The following is a 26,584-nucleotide window of genomic DNA, read 5'->3' as shown; positions in this document are numbered from 1 at the left end:
CCTAATTTATTGCATTTTGTCTTCAATACAATTGTAACATCCTATCTTATTCAAAGAAAGTAAAAGTTTTAATGTTTCTAGATTTTTGTTAGAGAGCTCAGGAAAGAGTTGATTATTTTTTCCAAGACACTTCTACCTTTTTTATGATTAGTTCTGCAGCTCTCCAGTATACCCACTCAAACAAAAAATAGGAAGGAATGCAGACAATTCACTATACTTTCTCACTAATTATGTTAGATTAAACTTTCAAAACAAAATGTAGAACCTTTAACAACCCACTGCCACTACATTAATGTTCTCTCAGTTTAATTTTTCTGGATGGGAAGTGGAGAAATGGAAGGTGAATATATTTTTATATTTAATATTATATTTTAATATTAGAAGATCTTAAAAGCCAGTTGGGCCTCCACCTAACCTCCATTTTTGGAGGTGCAATTATGCCTGCATTTTTGTATCCATGCTGAACTGCAGGTACAAATACAAATAGTATTATATCTGCTTGCTTGGTGCAAACAGTTAGATATTTTACTAATATTTAAACAGAGACAGGCATCAAAAATCTGGCCTTAAATCTACACGCAGTGATTCAATAAATATTGTAGCAAAAGTTAGGTTTTTCATAGGCACCAATACCTTAGACTTTGTGCTTGTCCAGGTTTTTTTTAGGTTATCATATGTATTTCTTGACAGTTTTAAAACAGTTTACTGTTAAGAGTCCACATGACTATTATTACCAAAGTGGATATCAGGCTAACTTTTCTCTTGTCCTTCCTCAGTTGTGATGTATGCTTCTTAGTCTTAGCCAAAGATCTGGGGCATAGAGTCCAATGCTAAATGCACTGTGTGCTAATGTAGAAAAATAGAGACGAAAAATAAAACGAGGTTTGAAATAACAAGAAAAATTACCAAAGTATCCAAATTTACAAAATATAATTTGATATGTAAATGATAAACAGGTCCCTGACTATCTCACTGGCTTGAGAATTGGTGCTATTTCTTGCCTTTCCAGTCAAGCACACAGCGTGATCTGGTATTCACTTCCTTTGTGAAGGGACAGCTGTGCTTTTAAACTAAGAACTCAGTCCTTTAGTCCATTCACTGAATAAATTTGGGACTGTGTTTCTACTCCAAGTCAAGCTTCTCTCCAGACTACCTAACTGACTTGTCATTCCTCTGAAAATTTTCTTGAAAACTGTCATGCCACCATTGTAGTCTCTGGCACATGCCCATTGAATTTCATATCAGTTCACTAAGTAATAGTGATTTTCAAAGGAAAATATGATTTGTAAGTATACTTTACATTACTGAATCACTAGAGCAAAAATGTGCAGATATATTTTGAATTTAGGAAATCTCTCAATTATTGTACAGATTTGGTTTATGACTGCAAATAAAAACTAGATAATAGTTAACAAATGTTTAAATGTTAATATTATGTTTAGGTGTCGGGTGGACATGTTTAAAATTATTATTGTATAAAATTAGCAGCTTGTAATGAAATACAGAAAATTTGGACTTTCTTGCTTCCTTATTTTTAACTCTTTGCGATATGTGTATTTCCATTCAAAGGCTGATTTACGACTACAGATGGAGGCCCAGCGCATTTGTCTCTCTCTGGTTTATTCAGCTCATGTAGACCAGGTCCGTGAGTACTTGAAAGCTGAAAAAGAGAATGCACTCGGCAGCCTTAAAGAGGAGCTCATCTGCAGTCATACACAAGAGATGAATGAGCTTAAGAAAATGCATCAACTGGAGCTCCAGACCTTGAAAGGTCAACAAGCAGGTATTTTGTTGAAAATGATAGGAGAGAAGTTCTCTGTGAAAAATATTTATTTAAAAGAGAGCAAGTGACCAGAAAAGTTGGAGAAAAAATTTTCTTCAGTTGTCTAACAATATAGTTTCTTCTATCTGATATTTCCTTTTTTATATTTAAATGTTTTAACTCAAATTATTGTAAAGCTACAAGAAGCCCATTATGTAGTACACACTGTGTATTATTCAACATAATTTTGAAAAATCTTATGTAAGCTGTCACTTTTATTATGATTATATTTATTAATAGATGATTGTATTCAAATTTATTTTTTGCTATTTGTCTTAGGGCAATCATTTTAGAGGGTTACATTAAAAATGTTTAGGTTTGTATTCTGTATTGAAATCATTCTAGTTAAATGTAGTAACACAATACAGTACCTTCTTTGTCCTTTGTCTTGATTATGTCATTCCCCTCCTTGAATCCCTCCACTGGCTCCTTATCCACTATTCAAGCTTGTTTATCACCACCTTCAAAGCTCTGCATAACTCTGCCCCTCCCTTCTTATCTGAGTGTGTCTCACTTCATGTTGCTATCCCCCCCATGGCTCCTCCATTGACTGCTCATTTGTCAATCACTTCTGTGCCTTCTGACATATTTCCCCCTATATAGTATCAACTTCCTGAACTTATTGACATACCATGCCATATTTAAGTCCCTCTTAAGGACCCATTTTTGTCATGCTGACTAAATCTAGTTGACATGTATATTAAGAAAAAAGTATATGCTCTTCTTTGAGTAATGTCCCTATGGGTGATCCTCTTCAGGTGAGCATGTGCCCCATGCACCTTTGGAGACTTTTGGTAGCCGTGCCTGTTCAGTTCACACATCCACACTTGCTATCCTCATGCCCCGTACCAAGGATATATAGGGCATTGTTGATGAACTGCCCTCAGTTCCTTCTCAACCACATTGGCCTGAGACAAAGTGTCTATTGAAGTTACTTCTATCTAACTTACCCTTTGGAATAGTTTAGTTTAGTTTTAACATAGTATTTAGTTTTACTAGTTTAGTTCAGTGTTTTATTTTTGGGACCTTTCACTTACCCCTCCTCAAGGGTTTCTCTCCTCAGAAGGTCTCCTTCTTTGAGGGAATCTTAAATCCTCAGTTTATGCCTGGTTCCCTTGGATTTAAACATTGCGTCACTTGTTGGGACCCTTTCCAGTTAGTGATGGTCACCCTTGTTCTAGACACTCACATTCCTTCTGAATTTGAGATTTGCTCAGGGTTCAAAAGTAAATATAGAGAGAACAGGGAAATAAAGCTGAGGCTCCTCATGATGGAGCACTTCCTCTGACCTGCATCAGACCCAGGGCTGGATACCACCTGCCCTGGTACAGCAGTCTTCCAGCGACCTCTGCAGCTTGATGACTCATAAGACCTTCACAGGAGAGACTGGGGAGAGAAAGCACCAAGTCATCTAGCAAGAGGAGCTCTAAATCGCAAAAATAAGTTGGTGCTAAGAGCCTTGTCGTGTCGGAGACCTTGTGTCCCAAGCAAGGGTATGCCAAGGCTCCAAGCATTCCTGGTACCAAAGGTCCCTCCATGTGGAAGGCTTTGGGTATTTCTAAGCCCTACAGTACTCATCAGTCACTGCTAAAGCCTGCGCCAGTACCATCCAAGCACAGTCAAGATGCTAGATTCTCTAAAGATTCTACAGCTAGGAAGACAGTAATGTCTATGGCCTCCACTTCCTCCTCACTGTGTACCGTATCCAAATCGACAGTACAATCTGGTTGACAGTTATCTTTGCATCCGGCATAATACTCAGTACCACTGTATTCTACTGGCAAGCCCTGCCAGGTTTCCACACAAATTCACCCAGTACTGCAGGAATATAGCTTTTCTAGGGACCTGTTTGTATCCAATGAACCTGAATTCCCCTTACTTACAGACCCGAGAAGACTCTGGGTACCACAGTCTCACCTACCACGGTACTTCACTCCTCTCCAGTACTGACTGCTTCCCTGGTACCCACTGGAATGGATGGACAACCTGCAGTTGCACTATTGTCTGCATTTCCCATTCATTATGGGAATGAAAGCAGCTTTGACTCTCATATCTGTGTCCAAGGCTTATTTGACTACCAGCCTAGACCAGCCTCCCCTGAAGTCTGTTCAGAGGAGATCCCAAGACACAAACAGCCTCGAGTATCTCACATATTTCTTGGTATGACCTATCTTGGGTATCTTTTGCCTTTCCTTCTTGCCCCCCTCAGTGACCATACTGGAATCCCTTGGCTGCTTTTCAACAGCACTTTTCCAGAGCATCCAGCTACCCACATGCTGAACATCAAAAGTAACCATTTCCTGTCCCTCCCATTCCTTTACCTCATTCTCTACTGCAGGAGGAATCCTTTGAGGAGCATGAGAACATTGCTGATGGTCAAATAAATATCTCTTCTTCCTCTCCTGATGAAGCAATCATGTCCCCCTGCCTCTGATCACATGTGAATTACTCTAATCAGTTTCAAGACCTCATGCTGACACTCTTCAAGTCCCCTCAGAAGCGCTACAGGAGATCCAGCATAGACTCTTGGACATCCTACACACTGCTTCCTCCATCCAGGTAGCTGTGCCCATAAATAAGACTTCACTTCAATTGGCCAAGATGATTTCGCAAAGCCTGGCCACAATACCTCCAACTTGTAAGAGGACAGATGAAAAGAATTGTGTCCCTGCTAGCGGCTCAGAATTTCTGTTCACACATGTGGTGGTTCACATCTCCTTGTGGTGGATGCAGTGAACGAGCATAATAGGCCATACCATGGCAAAACCATCCTGCATGACAAGGAACAAAAATTGTTGAACCCCTTGGGTTGTAAGTATTACTCATCTACCCCCAGCAATTCAGGATTGCCAACTACCAGTTGCTTGTTGCAAAATACAACCACATAAATTATTCAAAGTTTGATTACTTCATTGAATATTTGCCTTAGGAACACTAAGAGCAATTCAGGCCACCAGTGCTGAAGGCCAGCTCCTGGCAAGAACTTCTTTTCAGGCTTCTCTTGATGCGGCTGTTAACAGCAGCCTACTCCGTCTCTACAGCAGTTATCATGTGACATGCATTCTGGCTATAATTATCAGGAACCTCTAGGCTATCCAGTGAATCAATGGATGAGTCCTTGCATTCCCTAAAGAATTTAAGAGCTACTCTCCACCCACTAAGGATTTATACACTTGCAAATAAAAGGAGATTCAGCAGGTCACAGACAGATCAAAGATCTCATTTTCCAGCTTACCATAGACCTTCAGAACCTTCCAGGAAAAACTTAGATTCCAGAATGGAAAAACATTAGCCATTATGACTGTCGCAGCACAGTCATCTTCGTCAACCAAGGATTCATTCTGATACTGTATCTTCATTGAGGACCATGAACAATCCCATTATCTGGATTTACAGTTGCATCATCCTGCCTTCCACCCACCCTCCTCCTTTTGGAGATGATCTCTCCTCTTTTTGTACCTCATGGGAGCAGATTACTTGCGACAGATGGTTTTGGTGGTAATAACATTGGGCTCATGTCTATGCATCTGCTCCTTCCCTGTCCTTTTTCAGAGAAATCTCACGAACATCTGCAGGGGCAAGAAGTCCTGTCTCTTCTTCTGCACAAGCCCCGGCCACCTGGGGCTGACAGTCAGAACTCTTTTTTTTTTTAAAGGTACATATCTCGCATCCAACTCAAGGGAGGTGCCCAATAGTTTGAAAACCGCTACGTTAGAGTCTCCCCAAGACAATTTGTCTCTTATGTGGACAGAATTAAAGAGGCTCCCGTTTTGACCCAGAGACTATTCAAGTGGGTTTTCAGCTGGACACTTTCTTGTTAAGAGGCTGCTAAGGTTCAGCTCCCTCCTATGAGCATTCCATCAAATTGCAATCTACTTCCATTGCCTTACTCCTAACAACACACATTGCAGAAATCTGCAAAGCTGCCACATGGTCTTTGGTGCTCACTTTCTCTAAACTATGCCCTAATACATGCCTCTAGGGCAGACACTGCGTTTGGTACTGCAGTTCTACAACAGCCTCAGACTGGGTTCCTCAGTATCCATCTCCTTTAAGGAATGCAACTCAGGAGTCACTTGAAGTGGTGCACCCGTAGGGAAATTACTCAAAGAAGGAGAGGATACTTGTACAGTAATTAGAGTCCTTTGAGATTTTAGTCTTGTCGGTGCTACGCTACCTGCCCCCCTTCCCTTCTTTTTTGGAGTCTTGTTTCCATTACACTTTGTAATACAGAAGGAACTGAGGGTAGTTCATCTGACGCTGCCCTTAGTAAGGGGCACAAGGTTAGCTAGGGCGCATGTGTGGACCAAACAGGAACCTCTACCAAAAGTCTTCAATCATGGGCTCATGGGGCACATGCACACCTGAAGTGGACCACCTAGGGTCAAATATTTAGAAGAACTGCAGTTATTCTACAAGGTAAGCAACATCTCCTTTCCCATTCCCCCAATATCTGTCTATTTGTCTGTCTGTCCACATTGTGAACCTTGTTGTCTGTTTGAAAAGTGTGTGACATCTAATGCATGCTACAATAAATAAGTTAATATTAATAATCTGTATTAATAGATGATGAAGGCAAATCTACAGTGATGCTTATAGAAAAGCTAAGCAAGGCAGTGTCTGAGGAATGCTTTAGGCTCACACAGGTAAGACTTTGTCAAAGAAACTTTTTTACATAGGAATTTTGAAAATCAAGAACTGTTTACATATTGATAGAATTATTTCTTCTTAGTTCTTCTCACCACCCCAACAAACTTTCATCAGAGCTTTTTCCTCTCCCAGTAATCCTTCAGTTTGAGACTGAGAAACCAGAACATTTTTCTTTCCTTCATGTATTTCCTCAACTCCTGTATTTTCCCCCACAATGTTCTGTATATAATGCTTCTGAAATCTTGCCGCCTTTCTGTAAACCTCTGCAAATGGCCAAAAATCATAGATCCGTAGATTTTAATGCCAGAAGGGACCATTATGATTAACTAGTCTGACTTCCTGCAAAACACAGGCCAAAGTACTTTACCCAGCAATTTCTGCATCAAGACCATAACTTCTGTTTGAGTTATAGCATATCTTTTCATCTTGATTTGAAGACTTTGTGATGGAGCAGCCACCTTGTCCCTTGGTATATTGTTCCAATGGTTAACTGTTTTTCTTTTTTTCTGCTAGATTAATGAGTCTTCTATTATCAGAAATCTCTTCCCTAAATAGGTGCTAAATCACCTCTTAACATTCTCTTACATAACCTAAATACATTGAGATTCTTTAGTCTTTCACTATAAGGCATGTTTTCCATGATTCAGGTCATTCTTGTAACTCTTCTGAAATCTTTCCAATTTTTCAACATTTTTTTTGAAGTGTGGACACTAGAACTGGACACAGTATTCCAGTAATGGTCTTACTAATGCTATATCCCTAGGTAATACCACCTTCCTTCTCTTTCTTGGTAGTTCACTGCTTATACGTCCAAAAACTGTAGGCATAGTAGCTAGAGCATTGCACTGGGAGTCCCTGTTCAGAGGATTATCAACCATGACTCCTGTCTCCTTTACAGAGTTACTGTTTTCCAGGATATAGTCCCCCATCTTAGAAATATGACCCACATTCTTTGTTCCTCAATGTATGACCTTGCATTTTGCTATGTTAAAACACATGTTGTTCAAATGAGCCTGCCTGACCAAGAAATGCAGGTCATCCTCTGTGACTGACCTATTCCCAGCATTATTTACCATTTCACCAATTTTTATGTCATCTGCAAATTTTATCAGGAATGATGTGTATTTCCTTTCAAATCATATCTAAAGATGTTGACTAGCATTGGGCTGAGAACAAATTTTTGCAAGACCCCACTATAGACACACCCAAGATCATGATTTCCCCATTTACAGTTACTTTTCTGTTGTTTGTCAGTTAAGCAGTTTTTAATCTATTTAATATAGGCAGCATCGGTTTTTGTCAGTGCTAATTTTTTTTTATCAGAATGTCATGCAGACTAAGTCAAATGCCTTTCCAGAAGTCTGTGATGTCAACACAGTTATCTTTATCACCAAACTTGTGATATTAAAAAAAATTCAAAGATGTACGTACATTATCTTCTGCCATCCAAAACTGGGCAATTTACATGAAACTGGCCAAGCTAGATATTTACTTTGAATATAAGAAAAAAACCCAAAGTCCTTCCTTTACTTTGAGTCGATATGCTAGCTCTAGCAGAGTAATCACATAATTGTATAGATATTACCGTTGTATTCCTCCTCTCCTTACTCCTACCTTCTGTCCTGTGACCACCTCCTTACATAATGTCTAATCTAGTTTATCTCCTCTGAATAGAGATCATGTCTTCTTTCTCTTTTGGGAGTACTTATTAAAATTGTTGGCACTGCTATACATTTGAAATAATTATGTACAGGACATTCAAGTGATTTATCGTCAAAACAAGAGATAATGACACTTCTTAGTACAAAAAACTCCTCTCCATATGAAGTTAGTCAGAGTTACTTCCCTGACTAAACAAGTTTTTATTGAATTGTATTCATGCTATACTAGTACTAGGGAGCAAATATAGGGAGAGATTGAAGTGGATTTCATTATGACTTACACACACCATCAAGGGAACTGTTAACTAAATTCCAACTGCAGATGCTTTAGTATTAGTGGTGTTAAAGCCAAAAAGAACACAGCTTCACATTAAGTTTCCAGGTTGAGTGTGTATGGCTGGCAGTTAGACAAGCTATCCTTCTATTTGTAAGTTAAGCATATTTATTTTAGAAATCATTAAGTCAATAAACAAGGAACCCTGCACTGCTGTTTCTGTAGTCATTTTTTTCAGAGTATAGCAATTCTTTCAGATGCTATATGGATAAATCTTTTTTTTCCTTTAGCCAACTCAATGTTCAAATGCCTTTCATCCCGGACAATCTAGCACCAATAAACTTGAGGCATTCTTTTCACTTGTGTTTAGATGCATTTCACACCATCCCCTTTCTTTGTGCAAGTCTGATGTATTCTTGAGACTAGATTGGATAATGACATCTTCAAAAATCTTAGAAACACTTTTATAGCATTCTCGTAGATTGTATTCTACAATACAGGATACTTCTCACCAGCAAAGGAGCAGGAAGTCAATGTGAAGGTATGGTGCAATATGCATTGACCTGTGGGCCACAACAGGGTAGGGCTAATTTTACAAGACCTAAAAGACATGACAGTGTCAGTTTCAATGCTAAAGCAGTATTTTTTTTCTGAACCACCCTCTCCCCACTTCCCACTGTTTTTTTTTAAATGCAAAATATTAAGTGTCGTTTATCATCTAAAAACTTTGCAAACAGGCGTATGCAACTATTTCCACAGAAGTTACTACCCCAAAGATACTGCTTTATGGATGCTATTTTTCTATTTTGTTTCCTCTGCCTGTTGTCTTTAATATAATCATAAATAATCTGCTGTAGCCTAAACTATATTTATTTATTTTTGATATTTTTGTTTGTTTGTCATATAGCTTCTCTACAGTGTTCAGAGTGAACAACACTCAAGTCCTGTCAAAGTTAGTCCTGGAGAACAAGACATTTTCCATGTTCCTACTTTTGAGAGAAAGGAACCTGACATAGAATTACCAACGCACAGAATTCAAGCTCAAGGTAAAACATATAGTAACTTTTAGATATTGCTGACAACACTATATTAATATTCTGGTATTTATAATTAATAATCTGTGGCAGTGGTGCCCAAACTTTTCCTCTCGCATCCCCCGTAACCAGTACTGGAATATGTCCATGCCCCTCTGGGCCGGAAGTGGAGTTGCAGCTGGGCCGGTGGCCAGGGACAGAGCTGTGGCTGAGAGAGGGGGGTAGAGGCTGGTGCTGAGCCGGAAGCAGAGCCGGGGCCACAACTGCGGCTGGGGATGGGGCCGGAGCAGGAGCTGAGGGCAGAGAGGGGCAGGGTGGCACTCCCTCCCCACCCCACTGTGGGGGCTGGCCCAGGACCCACTGCGCTGCCACAGACGTTCCTCCATGCTCCCCTAGGGGGTGTGCTCCACAGTTTGGAGATCACTGATTTGAAATCAGTATTAATATGTCTGCTCAACAATTTTTATACACCCCTTTTATTTCTGCAAACGATTCAGTTGCTTATTTACATCACCAATTAATCAGCATTCAAGATGCCTCAATATTCTGTATCACTCTTATTTTGTGAGTGCTGTCCTGTCCTGTGCTTATTGTAGTGGATCTTTCAGATAGATAATGTGAGGAGATTGATTTTTCTGCTCATACAACAAGAGAAGCTAAGCAGTCCTACCAAAATTATAAACAAACACATGCATACTAAGTGCATCAAAATTTGTACAGCCCCTCTCCCACTTACAATAATGGAGTAGTATAACAGTAATGATGATAATCCTCTTCAGTTAAGAATTTGTGAGCAAGTTGATTAATTAAAAATACAGCGTGTAATGATGCACTAACTGAATTTGATGAAAATGTCATTAGCTCTCTTTGTAATTTAGCCTTGCAAGAAAGTATGCAAATTCTTCTGAGCAAGATAATGGAAGAATACAACAGGCTGATGGCACTTCATACACAGTTTATGAGCGACTGTAAAAAGGTAGACTATTTACAATTCCATACGATTATAAAGTGGATATGCGAACCAGATGCTGGTTGTGGATTCCATCTGTTTCTTGTTTATTAAGTCCCAATCCTGCAAACACGCCCATATTTAAATTTGTGCATGTAAACGTCACTTGGCCCATTTATTTCAAGCATAAAATGAAGCACGTGCAAGTTTTTGCAGAATTATATAAAGACCATTTAATGACTGTGTAATGTACCTGGATCTAAGAAGGGGAAATGAACTTTTCAAAATTAAATGGAAAACCCTCTTAAATGTGATGTTTTATGTCATATAAAACTCAGTTGGTATTCTTGGTGAAAAAAGTTACACTAACATTCTTATAATATTTCAAGATGATTTTACAAGATATTTTTATCATCATCTTGGCATATCCCAATGGACCTGGCCTCCTTGCAGATTGAGTGCCACCTGAATTATTCTTTGGCGTGGTCCTTAAAGTGGCCTGGCTGAATGTTCAGTTTATGTCCATCACTAGCAATTTTAATCTCACCATCAAAGCTTTTGCTGCCTCCGTAATCATCGGCCATGTACAGCCATTCCTTGGTAAACTTTCTTCAGAATTCATTGTTCTTCCATTCTAATATGTCCAAACCAAGAAAGCTACCAAAACCAAAGTAGTACTGATGGAGGTGGATGCTGGGTTCAGCTTCAAATATCCCCATTTTTAATCTTGTCCTGCTGCTTAATATGGAGCCACAAAATGTCAGGTTTTGTGCTATTTTTTACATTTTCTTGGAAATTATGTACTAACTGTCCTTCCCGAGGAAAGTAGTTTCGTTAAAATTTGTAATTAATTTGTAATTAATGTCATGCATATGGTTCCTAAAACAAGTACTTTGCCAAGTCTGGTCCTGAGAAATTTGCGGAAAATAAATAAAGTTCAGTCATGGTTTATAGCTCAGCCATTTTTAGTATATACAGTAGATCCTGCTTACTAACAACCCCTCAGCAGATGGCCAAAACTGGGCAGTAATGTGCAGTTGCCAATAAGAGAAAGGCAGTTTTGAAAGGCTGCAGCCAGAGAAGGAAGCTCAGAGGCTCGAGGTACCTCTCCTTGCGCTTTCCAAGCTGCATCCTCCCCTGGCACCAGGCTCAACATGTCCAGTTTTGATTGGAGGCACAGGTAGATGTATAAAATCGAGCAATTACATAATGTAAAATTACATGGATAATCTTATTTAAAGAATGACCCATCAAATATCCTGTGCATTGGCCTGATCTATTTAGGACATAGGTTGGACAACATATTATGAAATAAGATTAACCAGATAAATCTAAATAGAAATGAAAAAAAATCAAAATGTTTTGAAAATAAGTTTCCTATACTGTTGCCTATGAACAAATTCGGTAGCCTTAAATAACGATTTTTAAATTCTAAGAGAGAAAAACTTCAAATAACCTCAAAGAGAGATGTCCTATATTTTTAAAAATAAGTGTAAAAAGAATAGTCTGTGGGTAATCTGACCAGTAGTAAAGTATTTCTTCTTCCTTAAGCTAACTTGAATTCCTGTTATCTGCACCTTATATATGCTAATATTTTATAGGTAAACAGAGCATGAGCTTTTAATATAAAGTAAAAATTCTCATTCTGAGCTCATTCTCAGGGTTTTTTTCGCATGCATGACTTAGCTTTTATTGAAAAGCAGGGGGGAGAGACATGCAGCATTTATAAAAGTCACTATGAATTCCACTTGGTGGATCTGTTAACAAAATAGGTTGAATAGATGTGTAACCAGCAATACTCCATCTATTACCATAAGACCAAATTAATAATCTTTTCAGTGTGCCTGCCCTCCATATGTTGATATACTGGATACTGTAGAACTTAAGACAGTCTTTGGGTAAATAGCACAGTATTCTGTCATACAAATTCATAGATTCTAGGACTGGAAGGGACCTCGAGAGGTCATCGAGTCCAGTCCCCTGCCCTCATGGTAGGACCAAATACTGTCTCGACCATCCCTGATAGACATTTATCTAACCTACCCTTAAATATCTCCAGAGATGGAGATTCCACAACCTCCCTAGGCAATTTATTCCAGTGTTTAACCACCCTGACAGTTAGGAACTTTTTCCTAATGTCCAACCTAAACCTCCCTTGCTGCAGTTTAAGCCCATTGCTTCTTGTTCTATCCTTAGAGGATAAGGTGAACAAGTTTTCTCTCTCCTCCTTATGACACTCTTTTAGATACCTGAAAACTGCTATCATGTCCCTTCTGTCTTCTCTTTTCCAAACTAAACAAACCCAATTCTTTCAGCCTTCCTTCATAGGTCATGTTCTCAAGACCTTTAATCATTCTTGTTGCTCTTCTCTGGACCCTCTCCAATTTCTCCACATCTTTCTTGAAATGCGGTGCCCAGAACTGGACACACTACTCCAGTTGAGGCCTAACCAGCGCAGAGTAGAGCGGAAGAATGACTTCTCGTGTCTTGCTTACAACACACCTGTTGTGAGCAAGATGATTTTGATGAAATGATCATTTTTCTTAGTGATGTGCCATCAGTAGAAAATTTGATAATAGTACAGACAGTATCCTGCATTGCTACATATTAAAAGGTTAAATGTGATATATTCAGCGGTTACATTTAGAAAAAGGTTGCAAAATGTGCATAACGTGGGTATGTGTATGTATTTTATATAAATGGTAGATTGGGTGCAAGTAAAGTATTAGCACTTGTGTTATGCTTTCAGGACAGTTACAGTTTCTATTCTTGATTTAAATATTATTTAAATTGTCATTTGTTTTTACTGTACTTTTCCTAGGCTGAAGAGCAACAGACATCATATGTTGAACTGGAGCATGTTGAACTGGAGCAACAGACATCATATGTTGAACTGGAGCATAGAAAAGAGGAAAGCAGCTGTCTGCAAATGAAAACAGAAGGCTTTCAGACCCCTTCACAGGACCTTATTGGTAAAGAGATACATATGCAATTATTTGTAATGTCTATAGCCATAAAAATGCTTTAAATCTAAATTTGTGGATAAGACAAGGTTAAACACCTTAAGTACTGATGATTCTCTCATCTGATTTATGTGCTTTTTGTTTTTTTAAATCTCTGGAATTTTGTTTAGAAATTCAGCAGATCTGCTCTAGAACTGTGTTCAGTAATATTTTTTGGTTTTCAGCAATTAAAGGGATTGTTAATATTACCTCTAATAAGAGAGAGTTCTTGTGTTGTTTGTTTTTGCAAGATTGTTATTTATAGAAAATAGGATTGCTCTGCTATCACAATAAAAATAATTACCTTCATTAACATTTTATGAGATCTTTGATGTTATTGCTAGTCATTGTTTTACTATTTCAAATAGACTTTTTGTGTGTATTAACGTAATTGTTAACCGATTTTCTCCCTTCAAATTACCCAATTACAGATCTTATGGTTAGAGCATCTCGTTGGGAGGAGATGGAGAACCTTAAAACGCAACTTGAAGGAAAACATGCTCAAGAAATTGAGCATCTCCGGTCCTATTTCCAGCAGCAGTTGAAAGAAATTGAAGAGAGATACACTACAGAGATCATTCATTTACAGAATAGACCTCAGGATGTCAGTGAATCCCCTAAAGATTTCAGGTATCCCATGATCTTTATCCTCCTTTTCTATAGTGTTTACCATTTTGTACTGAACACCATATGTAAACATTAGTGTTTTCAAAAAGTTAATGGGTGCAAAGCTTCATATTTTATTAACAACATCAGAATATGAAAAAATCATCAAATTATATGAACATTTTTTTTACTCATCACTTTTTTAAAAAATCAAATATTTTACAAAGAAATGGTATAACCAGTATGAACTAAGTGAGGGAGCAGTATCTGGTAACTCAGAAATTATTGGATACTGAATTTGCTATGTTACAAGTATTTTCTAATATATCATTGCCAATTATTGTATGTTATACCATTGCAATAGATTTGATAGTTACCCTTGAACATTTGCAAATTTTACTCATTACTTCATGTTACTCAATATACAAATTATTAAATATTTGGTGTATTTAGTACAGTACTTGTTACCAAGTAGCATAGGAAGGGTGGGGGCAAACCTCCCAGGTAGCTGTGGGAAGTGAAAAGGCACAGCCACTCCCTTTCCCCACTGCCCTGCAGAACCCTGCCAGTCTGAACAAAAGCACTTCCTGTCTCCGTCGGGGGCCATTCAAGCTAGGTATGTCTGCTTTGGCAAAGTGGAGAAAGCATATTTTTTTCTTTTTGTTACACTTTTCTAGATTGTATATGTTTTTCCTTCCCTTTCTTAAAATACATTTCTACCCTGAGAAGTGACTATGTAAAAATGGACAGAATCCTGTGGCACCTTATGGACTAACAGACATTTTGGAGCATGAGCTTTCGTGTGTGAATACCCACTTCATTGGATGCAAGTAAAAATGGTATCTATGTACCCTGTTGATCTGCTCCTTGTGTGTACTCAGTCATATATGCTTACTTTATTGGAAACACTAGGCCCTGAACATACATGGATTTACACACAGGCTTAATGTTTGCAGGACCAGTACCTTCGTTTTTAAACTCCCTGCTACTGTCTGTTTTGTAGAACAAACACAGTGCCTTCTGAATACTCATACAGCTAGGCATGAACTTCCAGTGAGCATTTGGGATTGTTTAAGGCCTGCTAGCCTAGTCAGTTTTCAGCATTGTAAAAATGGTACATTTGAAGTATTTTCAATGTGGATTTTATTAAAATCTATAGACTGCAATATCTGTACTGGCCCGGACAAGTTATCAGCCTTTATAATTAATTTCCTGACGCTTTTTAGTTTGTTACCACTTGATCCTTTTTTAGACTTCTTTTTGTATACGTGTTAATCTGCTGGTTTCATTCAAGTTAACTCTTTGTGCAGTGAAAATATTTAGCAATAAGTAAATACTCATGAGCATGTATTCTTTTTAGAATAAACATTTTAGATGATGCACTGTCCTGTTCGTTCACCCCTGTATTCTTGAGCCTTATGCAAGTTAGAAGGAAACCAAAGGTTTTCACATAAACCTAGAATTTAATTGGAAAAATACCCTTACTTGGGTATAGCTTAGTCTTCTGGGAATCAAATATGTAGTTTCACCTCCTTATAGGTCTCACCTATGATTACCAGGTAGCTGCTTTATAGAGTTTTCTGGGGGGTCTTCAGTCCACATCCTTACATCTGTTAGTCTTAAAGGTGCCATCCCCCCAATACATCTGTTAGTCTTAAAGGTGTCACAGGACTCTCTGTAGCATCCTTACTTTGTTACTCCGCTTGTAATCTGTGTAAGAGCTAAGCAGAAAATTAATTCCTTCCTTGCTGGGAATCAGGTAGGATCTTTTCACCAGGTTGCATATCCAGGTCACAGGTCACATCTTGGTAAATAATTAATGGAAAAGCTGTGCAATGCTATTTAAAAATTAGAGTAATTTCTTTAATAGTTATTTATTGATGAACTCAGTGAATCCTAAGATTGAAGAGCACCATGCATTATAGTATAGGACTTTTTCATTACCTGACTTCTTTATAAAGAAACCAAAATAAAATTTTTAATAAGAGTCCTAGAAATAATCAGTAACTTTTTTGTAGCTAAAATAATGAATTGTTGCTACTTCGAGAAAGTTAATCAGGTATTTTGGATTCCTTGCTATTTCAAAGTTATCTTACTGAAGACATGATTTTACATAAAATATGCTGTTGAGGAAAAGTAAGCTTGAAAACTGTATATATTTAAAATGTGACAAAAGATCATAAACCTAGCAATAAAGAAGCGTAACGTCTTATTTCATTCACCCTACACATTATGTCTTCTTTAGCAAGGCACTCATTTGTCTCATGATAGCAGAAAGGGAATATTAAAGGAAGGATTTGTGAAAGCCACAAATCTTAATATTTTTATAGCATGGTTCTAATTTTGGCCTTTCGTAACATCTCTCCTAAGAAGAGTATAGCCAGAGTTTTGAGCTTCCTTGTATCAACTTGCTGCCAAGAATGGGAGATTTAACGTAACCCGTTAGAATATGTAGAGCTCTCTAAGGTGCCTAGCATTGTGGTATTTAAGTGTAGAAAGAAACAAGAGACTTCTTACCTGCCTTATTCATTCAGATGCTTGACTTGCCTGTTAACAAGCCACCCATATAATACAAGCAGGACATGCATCTGACTAGGGTGTAACAATTAAAAGGGCAGCAAAAACATTGTGATCAGTCTTCCAGCTGGTGTCTGGCCCCATCTGGTTTCTCCAGCATCTCAGCACCTCCTCTTCTTTAGCCTGCACCCTACTAGTCAAACCTTGACCATTGGCTTCCCCTTAATTGTATGTTGGTGGTGAATAAACAATAGGAGCAGCCAGAGCTTGGCAGAGGCTGCTAGTCTCAATTGGACTTTAAAAGACAACCTGCCTGTAAGGGTGGGAGTCTGTATAACTGAAGGTGGGGAGTGTAGATGTTGAGAAAAAGGACATGTGGCTGGGTGATGGAAGAGTACTCTGTGGAGGGAGGGTTGTAAAGTGAGTAGGTAGTGGATGATATGGGGTAGGGTGATGTACATTGAATGAAGCAGGGGACTGGACACTGAACAAGGTGGATAACAAATAAATAGCTCCCTCATTCACTGTGCTCTGTCCATCTTGTTCCCTAAATTACTAAGAAGTCCCATGGAAAATATTGTATATCAGCAGTTCAATTGCACACGACCCCCTTCTGACAACAAAAATTACTACATGACCCCCGGAGGGGGAGACAGAAACCTGAGCCTGCCTGAGTCCTGCCACCTTGGGTGGGGAGGGCCAAAGTGGAAGCCCAAGGGCTACAGCCCTGAGCAAGGGGCCTGTAACCTGAGTCCCTCCACCCAGAGCTGAAGACAAATCCTGAGCTCTGCTGCCCAGGGCTTTGTCTTTGACCCTGGGCTCCAGCAACTCTAACGCCAGCCCTGCCAACCCCATTAAAACGGGGTTGGGACCACTTTGAGGTCCCAATCCACAGTGTGAGAACTGCTATTTTATATGATCATGTAATTAAAGACTGTATCATAATCCACAAACATGGGGGTCAGAGCTAAACCAGACTTTTTCAGACTTCATTTTGTAGCCTTAACATTTTCTTAATATTGGATGGACTATTTCATTCTTTTGAATATATACACAGGAGTCACACTTCTAAAAATATCTTCTGTTTTGAAAGATTCTGTTAGTTTGTGAAAGCGTCCTTATACTTGCAATGGTGAATACTGGTAGAACTGATAATATCTCTCAGACTTGTAGAAATTTAAGTGTGATTATTGTATGTATTTGCTTCCCTGGCGACTAAGTAGCATGGATAGAAAACATAGAATGGAGGTGGGAATGATATATTTAGGTTTGCCTAGAGTACCAAAATGTTTGGAGATGCATCTGCCATGTTCACCAAACTTTATTGATTTTGAGTGGAATTTTAAAAGGTGCCTACATGACTTAAGACGATAGGTCCCACTGAGGTCAAGAGGACTCATGTCCCTAAGTCGCTTAGGCTCTTTCAAATATCCCAACTTTTATGTTTAAGCTTAAATTGTCAAATTGTGTAGTAACTAATATGCATAACTAAAAGTGTTTATTTTCATTACTTTTATCCTCCATCTCCCGTTTGCTCTTCTTGTTTGTCACATTCACTTATTTATTATTTCAAATTAGACTGTAAAGTCTTTGGGCAGAGGCTCTGTTTAGCTTTGTGCTTATACAGAATTTTTCTCAATGGGGCTGATACTGACTGGGGCATTACTGCAATACAAATAATAAACAGTAATCATCATCATTTTGCATTCTACTATTAAAAGAGTACCACAGAATTTGTGTCATGTAAAATGTGTGTACTCTGTCACTAGTTTAATTTTTTCTAAATATAATTAGCTAGAGGTATTGGGAAACTGAAATTAATATCTTGTAATATTAATCTTTTCCCCACCTTTCTTTTACATTTTAGTATATCTGCAGAGTCACAGGGAAACTCTAAAGACGTCATGCAGAAAATGACACAAACTGAAAGTCTTTATCAACAAAGTACAGATACGGCAGTAGAGGTACTGTATAATTCAGTTTGTCTATCAACAATATTATGTGTTTTCAGCATAATTTAAGTACCTTGGGATATAAATATTTACACTTCAACAAGACATCATTGAAATTTGAGAATAATGTTTTGGAGTAATAAACAGATGATGATGATCTCAATAGTTATATCATATGTTTGGAAGTGAAACATGAACATGGGTTCAGCCCATGCTCAAGAAACAAATGAAAATTTCATTTAAGTTTTTACAAAACATATAAAAGAAAATGTGTGTCAGACAAATTATGATGAGTAATAATCTTAGCTTTAATTAAAAAAAAAAAGTCTACCCCTTGTTGCAGAAGAAAGTTTGAAATTTTAATTCTTAAAGGCTCAAAAAACAGCAAATAAAAAAATCCAAAATTTTTAAGCCACCCTTAATATTTGTTGAGACCAGACTCATGATTTTTGAACTTTTGGGATTGGCAGTACTGTATTTCAGACTTGTTTGTAAGGCTCTGTGATCTAGTCATGTCCCTTCTGCCCTTACCCCGGCTTCTGTGCTTCTGAGGGTACAAACAGTGCTGGAGAACTGAACCATCACTTCATCTATTGCAATTTTAGCTTTTGTATCTGATTTTGGAGCCACAGTGAGGAAAATTCCCTTTCCCAACTCTTTTTCTTCATGGACCAAGATTACTTAAACTGATTTACAGGTGACCTTAAAAAAAAAAAGTTTAGAAAATTCAGTATCCTAGATGAAACTTATAGAATTGAGAAAGTAAAGCAAGAAACCATGAATTAATATTTCATATTTTTTTTCTTAGTTTCCTCGTGAAATGGAATCAAAAGGTGATATGGACATTATTCAGCTGTTGGAAAAACAGTACCAAGAAAGATTAGAAGAAGAAACAGCTAAGGTATAACTTTATAGTGACAACATTTTAAGCATGTATAATGTGGTTTTATTTACTGTTTGTTACTGTTCAGAAAATTACAGAACAAATATATTGGTATAGTTATATTTATTTATGGGAAACTATCTTGTTCTGATTCTGAACAAGGAAGAGTCTTTCAAAGCCTGTAGGGAACGTTGTGCTTTTGACACAAGCTTAACGTGATAAGTAGGCCCATACTAACCCACTTTATTTTTCTTTTCTCACTCATTCCTTAGCATACATTAGTTAATCCTTTTATTTTCTCAACCAATATCCATCTTCCAGGGGGTTCTACTCCTAAAATCCTCTGTATAACCCTCTCAAAATCTTCTCCGTAAAGGAAAAGAGCAACTTAATCAGTCTAATCCAATTTTTTTGAAAGAGGTATCTGATTAGAGTTGACTGGAAGCACTTAGCTAAGGTTAGAAGATTTGGGCTGCTTACCTGGTTTGTTCCATTTTTATTAATTTTTATTCTTATAAAAGGAGAAGAGAACTGATTAACTTTTCTGTATGTCTGTACAATGTGAATACATTTTCTCCTTGTGAACCAATTGACTGTATTTTCATTAGAGAGACAATGTGGGTGAGGTAATATCTTTTCATAGAATCATAGAATATCAGGGTTGGAAGGGACCTCAGGAGGTCATCTAGTACAATCCCCTGCTCAAAGCAGGACCAATTCCCAACTAAATCATCCCAGCCAGGGCTTTGTCAAGCCTGACCTTAAAACCTCTAAGGAAGGAGATTCCACCATCTCCCTAGGTAACCCATTCCAGTGATTCACCACTCTCTGAGTGAAAAAGTTTTTCCTAATATTTTATTCGACCAACTTCTGTTGACAGAAGAGAGACAAGCTTTTGAGCCACAAACAGCTGTTCTTTAGCTCTGGGAGAGAGACTCCGAGCATCACGGCTAAGTGTAAGGTGGAGCAGAATGTTTAGCATAAGTAGAGCCCTGCAAATTCACAGTTATCCGCTTATATCCATGGATATCTGCATCCATGGATACAGATGCGGTTGTGAATCAGATGCAGATCCAAATTTTTGTGTCTGCACAGGCAGTGCTTAATTTGTGCTGCAGCTTGCCAGGGCTGAGTCTCGGCATCTCTTGGTATAGCAGGTCATAGCCCTGGCACCGACTTACTCCTTTGAGTCTGTCAGGTCCCGCATGCAAGGACAGCTGCGGCTCCAGCTGCAGTGTTTAATTTGTACCGGGGCTTGCCAAGGCTGAGCCCCGACACCTCTTTCATTACAAGTTAAGCACTGTGGGCAGGGCTCTAACAGCGAGATAGGGTTCGGGTGCTGGTGTGAATGCAGATACTTATAAAAGGTGAAGTGCAGATTACTGGTCAGATACAAGTTAATTATCATGGAAGCACATCGGTTATGGATCCAAATTTTTGTACCCACACAGGGTTCGAAGTATAAATAGTTAGCACATATTCTAAGGGACCATTCAAGGTACAGTGGCCCGTTAACACCTCTGTAGTCTCAGGACAAAAAGAGGGTGCTAGTAGGTTACAGATTGTTGTAATAAGCCATAAGTCCAGAGTCTCGGTTCAGTCCATGATTTTTGATGTCTAGCAGAGTTATGAACGTAAGCTCCCAGGCTTGTCTTTTGAAAACGTTGAGCAGGTTTCCTTTGAGGATGAGGACTGTAGTGGAGACTGTATAAAGAACTTAAATGGGATATTTTACAGAAAGCCACTTTACCCAGTTGATGTCTAGGAAAACATCTGCAACTATAACAAAAGGTTTTGAAGAAGGTAGCAAGACACATAGTATGTCTCATCTATCAGTCCTCATATCCTTTAAGTGTCTGGATCTTTGTTCAGCCAAACTGTTTTATCCTCACCATTAAAAATGATTTATGAAAATCGGGAAGGGTGAGGGATTGAATTTCTTGCTACTTTCTTCAAAACCTGTTGTTATAGTTGCAGATATTTTCTTAGACATCAACTAGGTTAAGTAGCTTTCTGTAAAATGTGAAATGTCCCCTTTAGAATAGCTTATTTAAAAATACAAATATTATTTGCTAACTGTGTTGCTTTTTTACCTTTTAAATGTATTTATTTCCATGTAAAATTGATTTATTCATTTATTCATATTATTGATGGGTAGCAACTAGTTTTCTTCTGCAGTAGTAGACGCTGCTATGTATGAACTTCTAAAGGTTGTTTTTATTTTTTCAGGTTATTGTGTCAATGAGTGTAGCGTTTGCTCAACAGACTGAACTGGCAAGAATGGCTAGACAAGAGGAAGAATCAGCACAAACACAAATTGTTCATAAAAAGGAAAAATGTTCTGAAAGTAAGAAGAAGTGCACTGAAGATGAGTTAGACAGCCATCTTATTAAGGAGAAGAAAGCAGACATTAAACATGCAGAAGAATTTAAACCACTTAGCAAGGAGCTGAGTGAAGAGTCCAGTGAGATTTCTTCTCTTGAAGAACAACTTGAATCAAGTGTTAATCCTGGTTACATACAAGAACTGAGCAAGAATGAAATGAGGTTTCCAGTATTACCTTTCTCCCATGACAAAGAGCTTACAGTGAAGGAAATATCAGTAAGTATATAGACATCCACCTGAGAAAATCTTTTGCTTTTTTCCCCCAGTACTACTAGGTAATTTAGGCCTAAACTGATGGGGTTTTAAAAAATTGTAAATGGAAAAGAGTTAATTTTACCAGAAATGTTATGATTTATTTTAATTCTATGAAAATTCATATTTTATTTAGCAGCTTGTGTGCTGTATTTTAACCCAAATATTGTAGCATTACACTAATGCATGAGAATTGGAACATAAAACTGAATATACTGAAAATGACTAATCCATTTTCATGATCAGAGCTTGTGAAATGCAAAAAAGAAAGAATGGCATAAACAGTGAAAAATAAGCTTGATTTTAAAAAAATATTTTAATACAAATAAATATGTCTTACTAGTGACACATGAAACCTATATAAAGGGGATAAAATTGTGTAAATGTATTATTTTAACCCACCCATGTCTCTCTTGATATATAGAGGACATCATCTGAAAGGATAAAAGCGATAGCTAAAATATATTATTTTTAATAATCTCTAGGGGAAGATAGGTATATGCAGAATGTATACCATTCAATCCTAATAGCCAGGCATTTGGCAATTTATAAAGTGAGATGGGGAAGTTTTTACCCTGTTGTGTCTACAGGGCTACTGCAGCTCAGTGACAAAGATAGGTTACTCAATTCATTCCCTTCTGAAAGAGATAAGATGGTAAGATCCACAAAGCTGAAGGGCCTCTGGCCCATGTTATGCTCATTCATTATGTGTTTCCACATATGGATCCTCTGCAGAGTGAAGCTACACACAGTGTAGGAGGGTGCATATCTCTTACTGCCCCCTCAGACTGTGTTCCTTCACCTGCTTAAATAGCAAAACCATCCTGGTCTACTTCTTTTTGGTATCATAGAGGCAGAAGCAGTATATGTCCAGGGCAAACTGAAATAAATATATGGAAAAACTGATACATGGAAAATGTTCATAGCAAAAGGTTAAGTTATATCTGTAACAGAAATCTCCGCCAGCCTCCCTGTACACAATCCACTTTTAAGTAACTAAACCTGGACTGTGATGTTAAAAGTTTCATTTTTCCAAAGAAAATGAAGGGCTATATTTACAAGGGGACTTAGGCACCACTCACAAAATGGAGGAGGCGGCTCCCAATAACCCAGAGGCAAGGACACTCATGCAGGAGACCCAGGTTCAAATCACTGCTGTTGAGCAGGGACTTCAAACCCAGGTCTCCCTTATTCCTGGTGAGTAACCACTAGGCTATTCGCTATTCTGTAATGGGTCTCTCGTAGTCTTTTCTGTTGAAGCTGACCTCCTGAGGTCCCTTCCTACCCTGATATTCTATGTTGCACTTTGTGTAAAATACTTAAACATTCATTGGACCAGAGAGTGATAATGACCCTGTAGCCTCATCGCTCGGGCACTCACCTGGGAGTGGGGACTTCTGGGTTCCTAGTCCCTGCTGCAGTGAAATTAATTGTTTATATAAAAGTAGAACAGCTTCAACAGGAGAGACTGAAAGAGACCCACCTCAGATTAGCCAATGCCATTGTTGTTAAGGCACTCACCTGGGATGTGTGAGACCTGGGTTCAAGTCCCTAATCATGGGGCTCTTGGATATAAGGAGGAAGGGTACCTCCTCCTAATTTTTTTTTGGACCGATGCAATTAACTGAAATGGACATGAATTTGCAAAATGTTTTGGTTGAACCAAAAATGCATTTTTCATTGGAAAAAATTTAATTGGAAAAGTCAACAAATTTCACCCATCTCTATTAAAGGTATAAGAGCACAGGCAGTTTTGTTGCTTGCCAAAACAGAAGACTACAGTACAAAAACAGAGAGATGGGTAGTTGCAATGGGCACATTTCAGAGATAAACAAAAAATGTAACTGGAGTACCTCATGCAAATAGTAGGCCATATGGATATTTTTGAAGGTTGAATATGAAGAGGCTTTTGAATTGTGGTCTATCCCAGGTATGGAAAAGTGTGTGAGAAAGCGCTCTGTCAGAAGTGAGTCACACACACAAAGGGAACAGCTAGGAGTGATACTTTTGGAGAACAAAAGAAGCATTAGTGGTTATGAGAGGAGAGATATAGGTAGGAGTTGAGTTGTGAAGTGCTTTGAAACTGAAAAAGAGAATCATTAATTTTATTCAGAAGAAAAAGGAAAAGAAGAATATATGAGATGTGGTCCAAGGAAGGTGATTCAGTGGTAGCACTTTTGATAGATTTGAGAAGAGGAAGATAAAAGTGCAAAGCCAGAGTGCAGGAGGTTGCAATGAGGAAGGTTAGAGATAAGGGCATGGATATTAATATTACTTGGATAGAGCTTCATATATGAAGTCTCTGCACTCTCTCTCACCAACCTCAAAATATTAAACAAAGCTTAATATTTTTCTTTGTTTTGGAACATTACATCATTACATATGTTTACTATTTCTTAGTTGGGGAGTATGTGATTCTTTAACATTTGGCCTTCCAAAAAGCAGGGAACAAGTTGATTTCTTAGGGTACGTTCATACTACACGCCGGGTCGGCGGGTAGCAATCAACTTTTTGGAGTTCGATATATCGCGTCTCATCTATATATATATCGAACTCCGAACGCGCTCCCGTCGACTCTGGAACTCCACCACCGCGAACGGCGGTGGCGGAGTCCCGGAGTTGACGGGAGCACGTTCGGAGTTCGATATATCGCGTCTAGATGAGACGCGATATATCGAACTCCGAGAAGTTGATTGCTACCCGCCGACCCGGTGGGTAGCGAACGGCGGTGGCGGAGTCGACGGGGGAGCCGCGGACTTCGATCCCGCGCTGTGAGGACGGGTAAGTAGTTCGAACTAAGGTACTTCGAGTTCAGCTACGCTATTCGCGTAGCTGAACTTGCGTACCTTAGTTCGAACCCCCCCCAGTGTAGACCAGGCCTTAGATGATAGCTGTTTTGATTTGTGCAAATATTTTTGAAAAATTGTTTAACCATTTCATACATGTACCTGCATATAAAATGGTAACAATTCAAATATTACAGCCCTATCATGAGATGGCAACATCCAGTACAGAAACCTCAGGTCAGCTGTTGCTATATGAAGAGCGTTTGGAAGACATGCGACAGGAACTTGTACGACAATATCAGGAACATCAGCAGGCAACAGAATTATTGAGACAGGGGCATATGCAGCAAATGGAACGGCAAAAAGAAAATCAAGAACAACTCCTAGCAGAGCTTGATAGACTTAAAGTTCAATTAGCCGAGGTAAAGTAGGATCTGGGGCGATGGCAGGGGCAGAAGAGTGTATTGACAACTGATATTGGCTTTTTTTTAAAAAATGAGTTCTCACCACAGTCATCCCTAAACTGTCATGGACTAGTCTTGGTTGGAGCCTCCAGCAGTTCAACCATCTTTTTGTTGCTGGGAAAACATTTAGCAGCCTGATCTCCTGCCACTATCTGTACAGTGAAGCCTACCAAGTCAAGGGCATGAGGGTTCTGGGGCCAGCTTCCGTTAACCAATTTCCCTCAGAGTAAGTGTGGTCTCAGAGGGTTATCATTAATTGACCCACCCAGTGATTGTTGTCAGTGGAGTAGTGATCCATTGCTTCTTTTAGTGCCCTGTCCTCACTGCTATCATTGGCACAGTGTTCCCAGTAATGACTGTTCACAGTCCAAACTTGGGTCATCTGTGGAGAGGGGCATTCCAAGAGTGGCCTGCACTGATCCAACTCCCAGTTACTGTCTCTAATGCTATATTTCTTCCTTCATGCTCCCTTTTATCTCAAGCCAGATGCCCTATCTTGTGGGCTAGAAAGGCAGTCCACACTGCTTTTCCACTGCATAATATGCTGCTTCCACCTGGGTCTCAGGTGAAATGAGAAAGAGTACCAATGACAGGAGACTCAGAGGTCTGCCTGATTGGACCTGGTGTTATGGAAGCTGCAAGGAGCTTCCATGCATTGGTGGGGAGAAGGGTTAATATTCCCTAGGGAAGAAATAAACCATTATGAGCAAGAGTGAACTTCCCAGCAGCCAAAAGATGTCCTCCTTGTTTCCATTGGGCCGTAAGGAGCTTGGCTTTGTAAAGTACAAATTAGTTTAGTGGGAAAGGCAAGGGTGTATGTTTACTATATTTTTTGCATTTCTAAAATATAGCCACCCTAGAATCCAGTGTCCCAAACCCATACAATCTCCATAAAAGGAATGTTAAAGGAACTCCTCTTAATTATCGGGATCTCAGAAATAAGATTTTATCTCTTACCAGACTAAGAGGACAAAACTCAAAAGAATCCATCCAGTCGTACATTCACAGACTCACATATTACATTGACAGTGCATGGATATGTATTTGATGTGTCCTCTGAACAATGCAACATTACAAAAATATACAAGAAAATAGTGACAGGAGAACCCTAAAGTTCTTCAGTTCTACTCCACTATACTTACAAGGTTCCACCTGACACCTTACGCTCCTCCCATACTAGGTTTTTCTCTATCTACCTTCTGTCTGCTTCATGGGAGGAAAGTGTAATAGTGACCTGCTGTTCCCAAACATTGTGGTTGTAGGTAGCTGGTAAGCCTGCTTCTCCTTTCTGCAACTTCGGGGTGTGGTTGTCAGGCCTGCTTATCCTTTAGCCTATTTCTGGACCTC

The 26,584-nt window shown here is 38.8% G+C and overlaps 1 protein-coding gene across 1 annotated transcript in view; it reads left to right on the top strand.

Moving 5' to 3' along the window:
• The window catches only part of AKAP9 (A-kinase anchoring protein 9), a 198,721-nt gene that overhangs the window by 82,536 nt on the left and 89,601 nt on the right, over nt 1-26,584 (top strand). Inside the window, exons 9-18 of the mRNA XM_045007992.1 lie at nt 1,570-1,783; nt 6,389-6,468; nt 9,315-9,453; nt 10,320-10,417; nt 13,212-13,362; nt 13,824-14,022; nt 18,383-18,479; nt 19,276-19,368; nt 21,580-21,951; nt 24,971-25,195. Coding sequence (XP_044863927.1) covers nt 1,570-1,783; nt 6,389-6,468; nt 9,315-9,453; nt 10,320-10,417; nt 13,212-13,362; nt 13,824-14,022; nt 18,383-18,479; nt 19,276-19,368; nt 21,580-21,951; nt 24,971-25,195 — 1,668 coding nt within the window. The remainder of the gene's footprint in view (nt 1-1,569; nt 1,784-6,388; nt 6,469-9,314; nt 9,454-10,319; nt 10,418-13,211; nt 13,363-13,823; nt 14,023-18,382; nt 18,480-19,275; nt 19,369-21,579; nt 21,952-24,970; nt 25,196-26,584) is intronic.

The sequence above is a fragment of the Mauremys mutica genome, chromosome 2 (assembly GCF_020497125.1).
Source record: "Mauremys mutica isolate MM-2020 ecotype Southern chromosome 2, ASM2049712v1, whole genome shotgun sequence".
Classification (NCBI taxonomy): domain Eukaryota; kingdom Metazoa; phylum Chordata; order Testudines; family Geoemydidae; genus Mauremys; species Mauremys mutica.
The sequence above is the reverse complement of the archived record's forward strand: the minus strand, read 5'-3'. Positions and strand labels throughout refer to the sequence as shown.